Genomic DNA, 17,436 nt, shown 5'->3' on the forward strand with positions numbered 1-17,436 from the left:
TGGTCTTCGTCAATGACAGCAGCACCGGGAACGTCAGCGCTGGCGACGTTGGCGGCTGTAACGGCGGCTGTGGCGGGGGTAGTGGTAGTGGCGGCTGCTGCCGATGGACCACCCGAAACGACGATAGGGTGGGGGCACCCCTGACCCCGGCATTAGCAGGCGGTGAAGGGAGGCAACGTTTATATGCGACGGCAATCCGCCCCGTAAACGCATTCGCTCGTACGCTCCGTCTAAAAGCGGACTTAAGTAGTAGAGGAGGCTTGTTGTTGTTGCGCACACGCCATTGTCCTCGTCGTTTGTTGTAGTCGATCCGTGATAGCCAAACGGATCGAGGCAGAAGAGGACGTTACTGGATCCAGGATTCATTAAAGTCGCATGGCTTACTTTAAACTTTGAGGAATTCATTCGTGTAATTTCTCTTTCGAGCGACAGTGAAGAGCTCACTTACAACCCCTTTTTATCAGTGAGCGCTATCAGGTCAAGAATTGACGATTGAAAGACGATCGATCGACGAGCCGAGAAACCACCGACATTAATTGATACCAGAAAAATCTATCAAGAAAGACAAATCAAGAAAGATATGATGGCAGTCGCAGCCGCTCAGAAGAACCGCGAAATGTTCGCCATCAAGAAATCTTACAGTATTGAGGTAAGTCTTGATCTTGTATCGATGATGCAATTGATAAATTTAATGAAAATAACTTACAATTTATTTTAACAAATTAAAGAAAAATATTATAAAAATCGAAAAAAAATGTTGTCGGTTTAAATAAAATAAAATCCAATTTAATGCTATAAATAAATACAAAAACGTTAAAGAAAACATTCGTTTAACAAAGTATTTGATACCAAATATTTTAGTAAAAAAAAATACATTTTGAAGATATTTTATTACTTTTTAATTAAAAAATTATTAATTTATTTGATAAATTTGATAAACTTACAAATTATTTTGAAAGAAATTATATTTGCTACTGTCAAAATAATTCCACTGTTACATTCATGTCGAGAGCAACAGGTTCAACCGAAAATATATCTAGATTGGCAAAGCGCGGGAATTCAGTCGTTCATTTAAATCCTGTACACAAATGTAGAAAAGATTCTCGAAAATGTCATTCTAATTCTTTAATATGGGAATCCTTATATTTTGATGCATATGAGCATATAGTTGCTACAACTTTATCTCATTATATATACAACAGTTATTATGTATCATAAAATTACGTGTTGTTTGCATTCAGTACAGGAAAAAGTGAGTGTCTCTGTCTCTTTCGATTATATTTTGACTTAATCATACGATTTATGTACATTCAGATAAATATTTATTCTTATAATTAGATTCTAGATTTTTTTTGGGTAACGGTACATTTCGCAATGTGTGAAAAAAATTACGTCAGAAAATTGCTTAAAGGTGCATGCGAGTCGTTTCGGCTCTTTCTCAATCTTAATAACCGGCGACTAAAGCAAGTGAAATTCTCACGTAGGCCCGGAGGAAATGGAGAAGAATCCTTGCGCGCAGAGAAAGTACATACGCTCCGTTATTATCGTTTACGCAATGTTAATGACCTTGCCATATAGATAAATATTTAATTATTGAGACCATACTTTGCATGGATTTAATTACAGAATTTTTCATAATTATCCATAGTTTTAATAATCTAAAACCAGTCGGATACGAAAATGACTTTTTCAAGTTGTTCGCAAAATCTAAACCTTCAACAAAACAGTATAAGCTACTACTTAAAAAAATATTTACATATTAATATTACATATAAAAAAAAACCATATAAATATTACATAAACATTAATTCAATTTTATGTGGAATGATTTATAAATGAAGATTAGAGTGCAGTTATTCAGTTGTTATAAATTTATTAATTCAAAGTATTGAGATTTGTTTTTTTTTTTACTTAAGTTATTATCAAGAAAAAAGTTGTAACAAGAAATAAATAATTACACAGTAATATCTCGATGAATTCCGTTCAATGACCAGTTCTCTCGTATGCATAAATTTACATAAGTTCGAGAATCAACAATAAGTTGACGCAGAATCAAGATACACTTAAAGAGCACGAAAAGTTCGATTTATCGCAAAGAAACTTGACTCCGATGACATTATACGAGGAAGTAACCGGTCACGAATCAGCTGTTTTTGACTACGAGAAGTCGCGCGGGAGAAACCGGCAATTCTCTCGATGTGGATTTACTTTCCTTCTGTCGTCTGAAACTCGTCGAAAGACAAATAACGTTCTTTCTTCTTGTCAAACATTGCGCACAAAATCATTTTTACACCAACCCCTTTCTCTCACAAAATGGTTACATCTTTTGCAATAGCGTAAGACATTCGCATTTGCATAGTTTCCACGACAGTTTATATTCTCTCAAGTGTAATTATTAATGACGAGATAGTGAAGTAAACGATTACAAATAGCTATGTAATTATCGATCGTCTTTACATAGATATTCTCGAATAAGTAATATTGGTTGTAATCGTCGACGATATCTCGTACGTAATAATGTACACGTGTATATTTTTACTTCTAGTCTACAAATTACAGTTCGCAAGGACTCGTCTTTGCATAACGACATTTTAGCGTAGGATCGCACAATAACGGATTTTAATCAATATTTTTTCGAGGTTGCCGCGTTTATAACGCACATTGTGCAAGTGTCACAATCGCAAGGTCGAATAGTCAGTTCTTAATAAGCTTGTTCGTTTGTAATGAGACAGCGCGACTACTTATAATCGGTACTTTTACGAGGTCGTTCGCTTTGTTTTCGTTATTATTACGTACGCGTATCAGTAAACGACGCTGTAAAGTTTTGTGGATTGCGTAAGAATATATCACAATAATCGACAAGGTCGATATTTCAATTCTCACGCGATAACGCATTTATCTCTTTAATGTTTAAAAAAAAAAAATCTAATTATCATGCATTTCTGAACCGTGACTTTCCGAACAATGATTGACGTTTTATTAACGTAAAAATCCCATTTAAATTATAAAATGTTTATATTTATTTGTAAATATTTGGCTGTTAATCGTGGAATTTTGTCACACAGAACACGTTTGTATTTTTCATTCATACATAATTTAATGAGATATTACGCAATCAAGTACCATTATCGCAATTAATTTAAGAATTTCATACTTTTAGATGTGGTGTAACTAAAATTAACCTAAACAGAGGTGTGTACAAATTTAGTTTCAATGCTTTCTTTTCCGAGTAATACCTAGAGAGACTTCCATTTCACGCTGTATAATTTATTCTTTGCATTTGTCTGTATAAATACAAGAATACGTCACTTTGATGTGATGACTTGGTCAATCTTACACTTTCTCCGCATATTTTTTGAGCCGGAATCACTACTGTTTGTAGATAGATTTACTAATTAGTGAAATTCGGATTTTAAAGAAAGATGGAAGATTAGTATTTTGAAAAATTGATATTTTTAAATTAAGATTTATATCTAAAATATAAATAATAAAATAAAATAAAAACATAGATAATAAAATAAATAAGATAAACGCGAATATGTTATCTGTTTTATACATATAATAAAAATTGTATACTTTAAAAAAAAGAAAAAAAAACAAAATTTTATTTTTACATTTTTTGCTAAAGGAAGTACCTATCTGCGGAAATATCTGGCGATTTCAATTCCGGCAAGCAATACCTCTGTTTTTAAACACACAGTAAGTCTTGAAAATACATTAACACACATAATAGAGTTGCGTAAATTTAATGTATTCGATTCCACACGATTAAACGTACCTCTTCGCCTCGAATGACGCTTTGGCTTCGACTTTTACCTATTTAACGATCACGACATCTGATTCATTCCAAAGGAACGAACGCCGGATCTAGATATCGGATCGGATCCAGAATCGGTTATGCGAGATCGATAGTTACACGCAAATGCAGCGATGCGGGGTGAAAAGTAAACCGACCTTGAATAAATCTCCTATCGATCGAAAACGCGAATTTTATAATTCTTTTTCAGGTTCGGACTAATTTAAATCATTTAATTCGACGATTAAAGATTTTTATTATATTCACTGCCTAAATTTAAATTAATCACTTTATTTATTGAACACTTTTCTCAATTGAAATTACTTCATTGAAAATTTTTTGTTTATTTAATTTTTGATAGCTGATTCGATTCGATACGATTATCGCAACTAATTTTCCTCGACATATAAACTAATCGTTTATACAATTGCTTAAATTCCACTTGTAAAAGAATCTATTATGAAAGAATCTAGAGTAATTTGTGATAAAATTATCGTAGATTTATTCCGTGAATTTATAATAAGATCCGGTAATTTCCTTCTATCGAGATTAGTGCTACTGTTGCTGCTGCCTTTAATCGACTATTGCAAAATCGATCTTCGGCCTTGATTCTTGCACATGATAATTATGAATATGTTATAAATATGACAGAGCAGAGTGATTGTGTTTATAAAGCAGGCGGTGCATAGGAGCGAGACAGACAGAAAGAGAGAGAGAGAGAGAGAGAGAGACGCCAACGAGTCCCTGAACGGTGCACCCGTTATTCGCTGCACACGCATTGCACTGCGGACGTTTGTTGCATTCGTGATTCTTCTTTGGCACGCGTGCGTATGCATTTATGTGTATGCGAGTCCGTTATGCTAATTGGTTTACTTAAACGTCAATCGTTTCGACCGGATTATCACACATAATCTCTCCCTCTCTCTCGTTCATTAATTAATGTTGGGATTTTGATGAATGCGTAACGCATTATGTATCTCGATCGTGGTTTTACGAGCTTTTCGTTCGGATCGATACTCGAAGGCAAATCATTCCTGAACTTTATCATACGAGACATGCGCTTTTTCATTTGCTATTAATTCTTTCCTGAACTTGCCACATTACTATTTTTTTTGTTAATTTAGTAGAATTATTAACAATTATGAAAGCATAATTCTAAACCAATACAAGACATGCTACGTGTATTAATATTATTTTTGTTTGATATTTGCCACATTCTAGACACATTAAAAAACATTTATTTATATAATAAACAAATAAAACAGACCAAAAACTTTTGATGTAAAACAATTGAAAAATCACTCGATGTAAATGCGCTTATAGACTCAATATCAATTCAAACTGTCAATTAAGAGTAGCAGGTTTAATTTATCAATGTCAATTGCAATAACCATAGAATTATGTCTAACAGTAAAATCAAACTTGACATGATTTAATTAAAATATCGTACATGCACATACGTGTATAGTAAACACTTTTTTCAATGAAGGGTTAACTCGATGTTAAAAAAATACACTGCGAATGAAAAAGAGAGACAGATAAATATAGAGAGAGAAAGGTAAAGAGAGAGAGAGATCCTGTTCGTTTTCGAATACGATTCCATCATCGTGCAGTGGGTAATTACTCGACTTGTTGACTCGAGGTCAGTTTCTTTTGCATCTTCGGACGTATGTTCGTGCGATTCTACACAAGGTCGAAAACAACATTCCTACGGTACCTGTCGTTTGCTCGATTGGACATTCCCGTCGTCGAGTTGTCGTCGCGCGTCAGGTTTCCATCCTTTATCTCCGCAAATGACTAATCGTCACCTCAACCGGCTAATCAACAAATATTTGCATATATTCGTCACTTTCACGCGCGACAGTATATTCGCGATTCACGCTGAATGGCTGATAACTTCGCACAACAAGCTTTACGACACGGGAATTAATTAATTCCAATCTTTATCGGCTCATCGAGATGAGATTTGTCACGCATTCGCCGGCGTGTTATCTCCTCGTGTCGCAACTTCCCGACATAGTCATCGTTCATCCATTCCATCGAAGTACTTGGCCCACTTCACGACTCAAGCGCGTTGTTAAGGGATTGCTAAACGCTTACTCTAAACTGTGCCAACCGACGACTTTGCTGGAAAATGCAACTAGGTCCCCGGCGCGTCAAGTTGGATTCACGACAGCCAGGAATTTGAATGATCGGTGGCGCATGCTTGTACCGTTTTCGATCAAGATGAGAATATCTTCGTCTTTTGAAACACACTTTTATCAATATTTCTTCTATTCCGGTGAATAAAACCCTGAAATAATGCCAATACTTCAAATAAAAAATCCCACTTTTATGCAACAAAAAATGTATACATTAATACTTAAAAGTTTTGAATTATCAAATATATTTTCACTTGCGTGATGAGAAAGAGAGAAAGAGAATAAGAAAAATGAAACTTTCTGTATGTTATCTACTTCTAAAGACTGAGAGCCGATCAAGCTCCTTTGTATCCCTCCATCTTCTGCCGGAATTAATTCATTTCCGATCCTTCAACAGCAAGACGGATGTCGCGAAAATTCATTTCCGTGTCTTTTGTTCGTTATCCGATTTAAGCGACGCCCGATCGAGCAGACAAGCTAGATTTCCGTGCCGCTTCATGTCAAAGGTGGTCATGACAGACCACGGAAAGCGAAACCTAGTTAATTAAACCAAGAGGACATCCGCCCTTTAAAGTTCTAAGTCAAATCTCTAATTGCTTGTACATATAATAAATAATAAAATGCAACAGAACAAGAATAATATTACACAAATAAAGTAGAATTTAGTTGCACAGAAGGGACATTTTCGTTGATGTTACTGACGTCCTATATAAACCGCATTCTATATTTATCTTTCCAGAACGGATATCCAGCACGAAGACGTTCCCTCGTAGACGATGCCCGCTTTGAGACGTTGGTCGTCAAACAGACGAAGCAAAGCGTACTCGAGGAAGCCCGACAACGAGCGAATGGTGAGTCTTGCAAATACTTTTTGGCATGATCTTTTTTTTAAATATAATAGTTTTTATCATAGTTGTATTATCAATATATTTGTTTGAGAAAAATATAAAAAAAGTATGTATGAAAAAAATATTTTATTTATTTTCTACTCTACTCAATATCAGATGTTCGTACACGTATTCGATTTATTTTTTAAAATATTACATATTTATTTAAGTGTACTTATATATATGCATCTTTAATGTTTAATATTTAAGAGATTAATGTATCAATATTTTTTACATACAAAAAATAATATGAAATTTCATCGATGTGTGACATTTTATCGTATAAAAATCGCGCAAAGATATATGTGTGTATATCGATGTTGCATGACATGTTTCTTTGTTGGATTGGACAGACACGAACGTCGATCAGACAATCACTTGTACTCAGGAGCAACAGGAACAAGGAGAACATTATGTTGATATTTCATCAAGTGATGACGAACAAGTAGAGTCGTTAATTTGCGCAGCAAAGAAGGAAGGTTTGTATTAGATGTTGCGCATAAATTATAACGATATCTTTGGATAATTGGAGCGTGAGATACATTTATACAAAACATGTGATTATGCATTATTAACATACGACAATTTTATTCAATGTGACAATGTTTACATATCCATGAAATTATTTATTATAATATGAAATTAAACGACATCTCTCAAATGTATCTACCGCCAAGTGTATCCAAGATAAGATCACAATTTTTTGCATAAATGTTGCATATGGCATGAGCACGAATTCACTTGTAATTTTTAGAAGCAAAAGCAGAGGCTTCGTCGGATAGCGATGGAAAACCAGATGAGGACGATGATGATGACGGTAAGTGCGTCTTCTAAACTCTCTGATAATAATTGATCACACATACACACATACTTCTAGTTTTCGCGAAATATCTGACGCTGTGCGATATATAAGTAAAACAGAAAATAGGTGAAGAAAGTAAGCGTATATATACGCGGTGAATTGTGGATAAGACGACCCGGTAAATGGAGAGTGAAACGGTCGCCATTGTCAACGGCATACGACGGGACGAGTGCTCGACCGACACTTGGGGTAAATTATGTCCGCGAGCCTTTCCAAGCTGCCCCCGCTTTCTGAAGCCGCTTTGTGCATTTAGAATCGTATTACCGGGGCAGAGCCTTTCTCGAGATCTCGCAAGCGAGCCCGCGTAAAAATGTGTAATACGGTTATTTCTTTTCGCACGTCCGCGCCGGCGACAATGAAGGCTACTTTGCTACTTTTTCACCGCCCCCGCGTACTGAGTAGAGACGGTGCCGTTTCCGACGCTACGACGGTAAAGGCGCTATGCGGAAATGGACTTTGAATTGCCCGATTATTACCGTCCGCGGAAGTCACTTAGGGTATTCGCGGGAAGTTACGTCCCCGAAAAGACTCGTTCTCGGAAAGTTTTATGGCCCAATTTACCCGACGAGCACCTTTTTATTTTATATATCGTGTAAAAGGTTCACGTTTCCTCGTAAACGATATCACTTAAACGAGAATCTTTAACAAATTTTTGTTTCAATGAAATCATCAAACATACGCGTAACTAGACTGATTTTCCGTAGACTGCGGATTAACCGAGGAGGAAGTAGTACTCGCGAAGACGATAGCGGAGTCTTCAGATAGTGAGCATAGCGTGCAAAAGGCGGCGTTGGTGCTGAGACTGCGAGAGGGCATTGGTTCTTTGGGCAGGATTTTGAAGACAATCGAAAATTTCAAGGGCATAATCACGCACGTGGAGACGCGGCCTTCGAAAAAGGAGGGCCTGCAGTTCGAGGTGCTGGTCAAGATTGACATGAGCAGGCAGACCCTGCTCCAGCTGATTAGAAATCTGCGACAGAGCTCGGCCTTGGACGGCGTCACTCTGCTCGCCGACAATTCCGTTAGCATCAAAGATCCCTGGTTTCCCCGTCACGCCTCCGACCTTGACAATTGCAATCATCTGATGACCAAGTATGAGCCGGATCTCGACATGACTCACCCAGGCTTCGCCGACAAAGAGTACCGCGCCCGTCGCAAGGTCATTGCCGAAATTGCTTTCGCTTACAAGTACGGCGATCCGATACCCAGCATTCCTTACACCGAGACAGAGAACGAGACTTGGTCGCGCGTTTTCATCACCGTGTTGGACCTGGTGCCGAAGCACGCGTGCGTGGAATACCAGAGGGTCTTTAAGAAATTGCAGGAAGAGAGGATCTTTGAGTCCCATCGTATACCGCAGTTGCAGGAGGTCAGCGATTTCCTGAAGAAAAACACGGGATTCACTCTTCGACCAGCCGCCGGTCTCTTGACAGCTCGCGACTTCCTGTCCAGCCTTGCCTTCAGAGTATTCCAGAGCACCCAATACATCCGTCATATTAATAGCCCGTACCACACTCCCGAGCCGTAAGTGTTTTAAAACTTTTTATCTCTTACTTTCATTTATTCAAGAGATGATGATTGCATTCGAATATATTATTTTCACGTGTTATTTTTTAAATTATCTTATAAATTTTTATGATATTACAAAGTACAAAGAGAATATTGCACAGGATATATATTGAGACTTGATATGAAATATCAAGTCGCGAGGGCACAAAGGATGCAACGCATCTTAAAAATCGCGTATTGTAAAGGTCGCTCCGGGTCCATGTCACGGCTGCCCCTTCGTGTCAAACTACAAGGCAATCGATATTGCGTTATGACGGGAGGCTGCACCCGGTACACAGAGAACGATGATAATAGAATTACCGCGCCTCTCTAAGCTCGTAATGGAACTCTAATTGGCTTTTAACGACGCGATAGCGTTGATAACTCAGTTCCGCAGTTACGAAATCGTTTCCTCCGCGTAGCGAGTCGCATTACAGTTCGATTTTCAGGGGCTGCCGATAGCTCGGCAAATTGTAAGAATAAAATGGCTCCCAGGAGTTTCAATTTGATTCGCACCATTCATCTGACGATGCATCCTAATTAACTTTAGCACGTTCCGACTTATTCAATGCTTTAGTTAAAATCTGGTACTTGAACTGAGCATTGTTGAATATTACAACAAATTGTATATATTAAGAATCTTCATGTATTTAAATAGAGCACAAGATAAATTTGAACGTCAGATTTCACAATTAATACATGACGTAAATCTTTGGTCTTGTTTCTATTTGCAGAGATTGCATCCATGAGCTCTTGGGCCATATACCGCTTCTGGGCGATCCTAATTTTGCTCAATTCTCGCAAGAAATCGGTCTGGCGTCCCTTGGTGCCTCGGATGAAGAGATTGAGAAACTATCGACCATCTATTGGTTCACGATCGAGTTCGGTCTCTGCAAAGAAGGTAGCGAGATCAAAGCTTATGGCGCTGGCTTGTTGTCAGCCTATGGTGAACTCCTGCACGCGTTGAGCGATAAGTGTGAGCACCGACCATTCGACCCGACGATCACTGCTCTTCAAAAGTATCAAGATCAGGAATATCAGCCGATATATTACGTTGCCGAAAGCTTCGAGGATGCCAAGGAGAAATTCCGTCGCTGGGTAAGCTCATTAATTATTTTCATCATGTGTTCAAATTATTGTCTGCTTAATATTAATTTGTGGAATTCGTTTCTTATCTATTTTCTAAAATTTCTCAAAATTTGCTCTAATTTTATTGCTATTATTGATTAGTCGAAAATAACAAAATTAACTAAGTGAAGAATTCAAGATAATTTTTCTTTTTTGTAATTTTTACTTTTGATGTTCGATATTTTTATTTTTTTCATAATCATTTATTGCACAAGGAGAGAGTAATCATTGATAAATATAACCAATTCGCTTCCGCTGACTGTAATTTCTTATTGGAGTAAACGAGCTTATTGTTAGTCACGAGTCTTGGTTTTTCTCGCAGGTGGCTACTATGAGCCGACCGTTCGAGGTCAGGTATAATCCGCATACGCAACGCGTCGAAGTCCTTGATAGCGTTGATAGACTGGAAGATTTGATTTCCCAACTCAACACCGAGATGACTCATCTCACGAATGCTGTCAACAAAATGAAGAAACATTTTGCGTAAAAATGAGAACTTCCGCATCTTTGTTGTATTGATTCGGTTATTCCTTTTGCCAACCATTGAATCTTGAAGTTGAACATATGTTTTAGATATCATTTTCTTTTGACAACGATAATTTTTTATAATCTGCTATGTTTATAAGATTTAGTGATGCGCCTTTGCATTTCGAAAGTGTGTTAGCTTGATCGATAATTTTGATAAAATTACAGATCAAAAAATATTCGTTTCAAATAACATCTTGCATTGCGACTTCAACTTCTAGGTTTGATGGACACTTCGTCATCATTCTAGTTACGCTCATCAATTTATCTGCCATTGTATAAAGTCGTTCATTAGTGTGTTATATGCGTGTTGTACGCGCATATCGATTACGCACGTAAAGAACGACGAATCTTCAGTGTATAACGCAAATGTTACTCGACGTAACAATGTAGATTGCGTCAAAATAATCGCACGGCTTTATTGAACAATGAATCATTCGTCAACGAATTAATTTATGACAGTCCAATCTCTTGCCCTCGAGTATTCTTTACGAGGTGCCAAATGAGCGAAAATACATATCACAAGGTTATATTCGTACAAACAAGATAGTATCACTTCTTTTGCCAATGGCTAAGTTTACGCGCATATGTGATTCACACATTACTATTACTATATTATTATTATTAATTATATATTATTATTATTATTATTATTATTACTCTGTTTTATTTTATTATATAATATTGTATTATTTACGGTAGCATATACATTATTATAAATGAATTTGTTTAATCCAGCAAACACTGGCATCTGCCCCGATATTTAATAGAGCAGTCTATGTTTAGCAAAAGTTGTGAAATGCAAAATAATTATCGGAGTTAGTAAGAGAGTTAAGTAGTCTCAAGACATAAAACTCACGAGACCGACTCTTCGTGGTGATAGAATTCGTCGTTTGAATGTGAGCGTACAGTATTTTTTTTTTGCGAATAAATTGACAGACTGCGGTTAAGCAGGGAGTCGTTAAACAGTCTTTATGGACTAGTCGAGAGACCACGACCAAGGACGTGCGTTTAGCAAATGTCAAATCGGTTTGTCATATTTTGTTTAGAATTTATTATCGAATTAAACAGTATTTCGTAAAAGATAATAATATATCATTAAGATGTGTTCTTACTTATGTTAGTTAGTTCGATATGTCGCTTCTTCTTCGGTCGAACTCTGTGGGAATTTTAGTCTTCGGATAGCTATGGAAGTTACGAAGCGACGTTGCTTTAGAGAGGCACTATTTAGCGAGTAGTGTGAGTCCCCGCTTGCGCACGCTCTGCTTACAACCTATCAAATCGCGCCGATTCGTACGAAATAATTTTCTCGTGCGTTTATGTGCGTAGCCCACCCTCGTTAGATTGTAGTAAAAGGCGATCGATACACGACATGTTTCCTTTGTATTATATTGTAAAGTTCTCAGAGCACATAATAAAAAATTAAGATATGAATCTTACACGTGCTGTTATTTCTTTACTCGAAACTATGACTTGTACAAAGCGAAAATGCCGTAGAAATAACTGTCGAGTAATTGTCTTATCGTTATATTAGTCGTTATGGTTACCAAACGTAATTAAGGCATAATTGAGCATAATTAGCTTTGACATAAATGTTCAAAACAAAGTGAAACTGCCTCTTACGTCGTGATGGACATTGCTTCAGGACGCACGTGTGTAACTCGAACCTCTTTCTTTTATTTTCTATTTCTGGAATACCGTGATTAATGATTGAAACATGGAAAATAATACTTAAATAATTGCATCTTTTGTCGGCTATGAAATTCGTCGTGTTTATCGTCGCGCTTGCTATGCAATGCGTGTCTGCCAAATCGCATAATGGATACGGTAAGAGAAAGTAATGTCCTCTCGTCGCCCAAATGACTTCCTCTTTTACTCGTCAGGTTATTTTGACGAGAAATTCAGTGTGCTTGAGTGGATCACTTACTTCAAGCGCCTCTCGTTAATCGTGTTAATGTTGTGTAGCGTCGTTTTGTATTACGTGCCCAAGTCACGTTTGTGTGAGTAGTAAAACACTGAGTGAAAGGAGAGAGAAAGAGAGCTTCTATCGTCGCTTATGGTTTTTGATTGACTTTCGAATATGACTAAGTACTTATATTACATTACGAGTATATTATCTAATCATAAATCTCTTCTCTGAATATTACAAATCAGTTTTTATTATTTACCTTTTAATAGTAATAAAATTTTCTCTCTCTCTCTCTCTTTAAATAATTCTTTTATTGTATAATCAAACAGAGAGAATGTTTTTATAACAAATTTATAAACTTTTGAAATTATTCTTATTATTTTTTTTCTTATTAAATTATAAAAAAATTATAAAACAATTATGTTGAATTTTTATGCAGCTTTTACTAGATTTATATTTATAGAAAACAAATATAAATATATATTTATTAAATATAAAAATATATTTATTATTATTATATTTATGTATTGTATTTTATTTAAAAAAGTAAATATGATTTTTTAGATGCTCGGAAAGCATGTTGCGTTTTGATAGATCTTGTTGCAAATGGATTAAAATTTGCTTTAACTGTGACTGAAACTAAATACGAAAAAATAAAGGTAAAAGAACAAGATGAAGAAAATAAAGAACTAAGAATACAAGAACTATATCGGAAAGTATGCAAAGAAAATACAAAGAATTATGGACAAAGACAAATCAATAAAATAGATAATAGTAATAGTAAATTAACGAGGTAAGTTTTTATACTGGTAAGTGGTTTGCATACTTTATTACTTCTCATATCTTGTTTACAAAATCGACTTATAAAAAAACCTATATGTATTGGGAACGACTTCATTATGTAAATATTAATAAGCTACCAATATTAATGTGTTCTAAAGTCCTAATAAAATCTCCTAATAAAAATCTCGAAAAGAGGTGAGAAGACGAAATTTTACACAAAACATAACATCGAAGAAAAACATGAACGTAATTCACGACACAATCAACGTCATCATCGAAAGGCAACCATTAAGAATATATCAGAATCCAGTGCAACAAGGTCAGTCATATATATACATCTGATTAAATGTATTATCTAAAAACATTACTAATAGATTCTTTATGAAATTAAGGCTCATCAGGAAACATTTTATTCAATAAAAACGATAAACACTGCATATATCGTTTCTAATATATTGTTTATACAAGAAATGCAAATTGTCAAGCATGCACTTTAAAATCATATACCTTTCTTATTGAAAATACTTACATTCTTATATTAAAACTTATAAGATTTTATCGTTTTTAATTATATGATTCAAATTTAATCTTTCTTAAATTCCGAATAAATTTCAATAAGTTTCAAAATTTTTATCGTAGTCATACAAGGCCATCAAAATACGTAACAGTAATATTATAAAATATATATGATATATAAAAATGAAAATGTTAATACTTACAGAAATAGCTCGCAGCAGATGGCAATAATCAATAAGAAATACGAAAAGAAAAATGTGATAACTTTGCATGATACTTCTCCGAAAACAAAGATTAAAATACATTTATCGGATAATAGGATAAACGACAGTACTGATTTGCAACAAGAAAAATTTATTAAACATCTTAAAGACTATACTGCAGAAAATACTGTAAGCAATAAAAATATTTAAAATATTATATTGATTATTATTAAAGAACTTGTCACTACAGAATTGTTAAATTATGATATCAAAAACAAAAATTTATTTTATCAGTACAAATAAACTATTTTTATAATTTATTTTTTATGTCATAATGTAACACTACAGAGAGATTATAATATTATATTATTATACAAAACACATATTTATTTGTATAACGCAAAATTTTATCATAGGAAACAAAATCTTTTTTTTCTCAAAAAGAAGGTCCCAACATAGTTCCAAAAATTATTAATAAAAGTGACATTGAATGTAAACCAATGTGCGAAGACAGTGATTATCGAGATTGCAATTACAATAGTAATTACTTATCAATGACAAAACAGGTAGAAAATACCTTTATAAAAAAATTTATATAGAAATCAAAGAAATAAAATTATCATTTTTTCGATGTTTATAGTTATTATATATATATATATATATATATATATATATATATATATATACTAAAATTTTTTCAAGTTAAAATAATATCTTAATTCCATAATTTATTATATAAAAGATTATTTTGTGTTTTTTTAGAAGCATAATGAAGTTACAGATGGCTGCCAACGTCAATCCAAAAAAAATTACATCCCAAGAAATATAAACGGGCAAATTACAGATTCTCGTTCCGGTATAATTTATATTTAGCGTAAATATATATATATACATATATATAGGGTGTCCTATAATTGGTGAAAAATCTGCTAATAGCAGATTCTTGAGATTATTTGGAGATGATTTTTTCTCAGCGAAAATGTCGAAACATCAATAATTTCCGAGTTATAAGCGATTGAAAAAGTTTTCTTAATTTAAACGTTTTGGAGTTAAAAAATTATTAAACTACTTTTTTAGTTAATTTTATAGAGTTTACTGTAATAGAATTTTAATTTAAGGCTTAATTACAAAGATATATAATGACAAAAATTGGAAACTTGCAAAAAATGATGACGTCCTTCGATATTTTCGCTGAAATCATCTCCAAATGATCTCAAGAATCTGCTATTAGCAGATTTTCCAATTACAGGACACCCTTTATATATTAAATTAAATGGTTCACTCTATGTCGTGATAGGTGCTTACAAAAGCTATCTGTGTTAACGAACAGAAAGATATGCAATTTTTTTATAATAATGTAGATAGTTTGATGTAATAAAAATTGTAGGACTGTTTGAAACAAAACGAATACAACAATGTATTTAATGTAAATATTTTACATATTATATGAGTTTTATTGACTTGAAATATAGCGGGCGACGTGTACCTTTTCATTTTCGGTCCTGCAATATGACCAACTTCTGACTTCAGCATTATAATCAAATGACAATATGACATATAACAATATCTAATGAACAAGTCAGAAGTTGATTGAGCCGAAAGTGAAAATATAGACATTGTCCATAATATTTCAAACAGATAAAACTTGTGTAATATATGTAAAATATTTATATTATATTATATTTACATAAAATATTTATATTATATAATTTTTGTTTTTTGATATCATAATTTAACAATTCTGTAGTGACAAGTTCTTTAATAATAATCAATAATATTTTAAATATTTTTATTGCATACATCGTTGTATTCCTGTCAAATAGCGTTACAACTTTTATTATAACGAAATATTCATATTTTAATAAAAAAATTGTGTATGTCTCTGCGTACGTTAACAGAGATAGCTTTTGTAAGGGATCACTATGCTCACAATAGAGTTTAGTTTGAAACATTTAATTTAATATATATTTCTTATAGTCTATCTCTTTTAGTTTAAAAAATAAAAGAGGGTAGCCACTTTTGATGCGAGACTCTGTTTATTGCGTAATAGAAATAGATTATAATAGTTTTTATGTATAACAGAAATCTTCACAAAACACGAGTTATGTGATAAATCTCGAAGAAAAAACCTTCGATTTCTTCATGACAGGAATAATATCATTCAGGATTGTTATGAGAATGCTCCGATTATAACAAGTATGTAATAATTGAGTGCAAATAGAATCTCTTTAATAAAAAATAATACATATGTTAACTATTTCAAGTTATATCAAAAAAGAAAATGCTTGGTAAAAGATACTTCAAAACAAATTTAATATTGATAGCTAAAAAAATAATTACATTCATAATAGAGCCTTGTGTTTTACCAACACTTTTTATAATAATGCATAAAAATAATGCGTTTAAACATTAAATGTTTAAATGCAAGAGTATATTGAGAATGTTTGTTAAGATGATATTATACAACTAATTATTGTAATTATATATTTTAGCAAAAATGAATGTAAATTAATTCTGAGAAAATTCCGATAAATTGGTTTGTTATTTAGATCGAGTAAAACCAGTTCTGTTGCGAGTTATAAACTGGTTCTTCGGCGGTTGTCCAGAGGCTTCCAGTCGATACCGAGAGCAAATCGATGAAGTCGGAAAGGAGGAAATTTTCAAGTCTACCAACACGTGGCTCCTCTAAGCGAACGAATTATATTCATTGCAGTAAAGACTGTCGATAAATGTAGAAAACTATATATCTCCTTTATTCTATAGTAAAATATAAAAATAATTTTAACGTCAAATTATTAAATAATCGACAATTGTAGAACAATATTTTGCAAATCGCATAATAACAGTAACTCTTATTAATACATACTTTTTATTATTTGTTATATTGTGGAAGTAAACTTATAATTTTTTCTTTATTTCTTCGTTTTTTACATATAACATAATAAAATACCATCTATAAAACTATTTTGCGACGTTTATTTTGTGCTTTATATATGCATCAATAATTTTATCATTTAACAAAAAATATTAAGCTCAAAAAACGGTATCCTTAGCCATCCACTTGAAACAATCTTAAAAGTCTTTTTATTTAGCATTAGATTTTTGTTTGCTCATGAATCTTTGCAAAAAAATAATTAA

The 17,436-nt window shown here is 33.7% G+C and overlaps 2 protein-coding genes across 2 annotated transcripts; both read left to right on the forward strand.

Moving 5' to 3' along the window:
• Positions 1-211: 211 nt before the first annotated feature.
• Ple (tyrosine hydroxylase ple) lies at positions 212-12,326 on the forward strand. Its single transcript, XM_072910765.1, has 7 exons — positions 212-649; positions 6,677-6,788; positions 7,178-7,303; positions 7,579-7,641; positions 8,391-9,210; positions 9,969-10,332; positions 10,685-12,326. The coding sequence occupies exons 1-7, from the start codon at positions 581-583 to the stop codon at positions 10,847-10,849; spliced, it is 1,719 nt and encodes a 572-aa protein (XP_072766866.1). The 5' UTR covers positions 212-580; the 3' UTR covers positions 10,850-12,326.
• A 2,455-nt stretch (positions 12,327-14,781) lies between these two features.
• On the forward strand, positions 14,782-16,987 carry LOC140676036 (uncharacterized). The gene is made up of 4 exons (XM_072910661.1): positions 14,782-14,864; positions 15,061-15,154; positions 16,381-16,494; positions 16,848-16,987. The coding sequence occupies exons 1-4, from the start codon at positions 14,799-14,801 to the stop codon at positions 16,985-16,987; spliced, it is 414 nt and encodes a 137-aa protein (XP_072766762.1). The 5' UTR covers positions 14,782-14,798.
• The last annotated feature ends 449 nt before the right edge of the window (positions 16,988-17,436 follow it).

Source organism: Anoplolepis gracilipes, chromosome 2 (assembly GCF_047496725.1).
Source record: "Anoplolepis gracilipes chromosome 2, ASM4749672v1, whole genome shotgun sequence".
Lineage (NCBI taxonomy): Eukaryota > Metazoa > Arthropoda > Insecta > Hymenoptera > Formicidae > Anoplolepis > Anoplolepis gracilipes.

Excerpts from the sequence above, each read along its gene's own strand:
- Ple (XM_072910765.1), top strand. The coding sequence starts at position 581 with ATGATGGCAGTCGCAGCCGCTCAGAAGAACCGCGAAATGTTCGCCATC. Across the intron at positions 7,304-7,578 it reads TTGCGCAGCAAAGAAGGAAG|AAGCAAAAGCAGAGGCTTCG; the intron begins GTTTGTATTAGA and ends TGTAATTTTTAG. Across the intron at positions 9,211-9,968 it reads CCGTACCACACTCCCGAGCC|AGATTGCATCCATGAGCTCT; the intron begins GTAAGTGTTTTA and ends TTCTATTTGCAG.
- LOC140676036 (XM_072910661.1), top strand. The coding sequence starts at position 14,799 with ATGTGCGAAGACAGTGATTATCGAGATTGCAATTACAATAGTAATTAC. Across the intron at positions 14,865-15,060 it reads ACTTATCAATGACAAAACAG|AAGCATAATGAAGTTACAGA; the intron begins GTAGAAAATACC and ends GTGTTTTTTTAG. Across the intron at positions 16,495-16,847 it reads GAATGCTCCGATTATAACAA|ATCGAGTAAAACCAGTTCTG; the intron begins GTATGTAATAAT and ends TTTGTTATTTAG.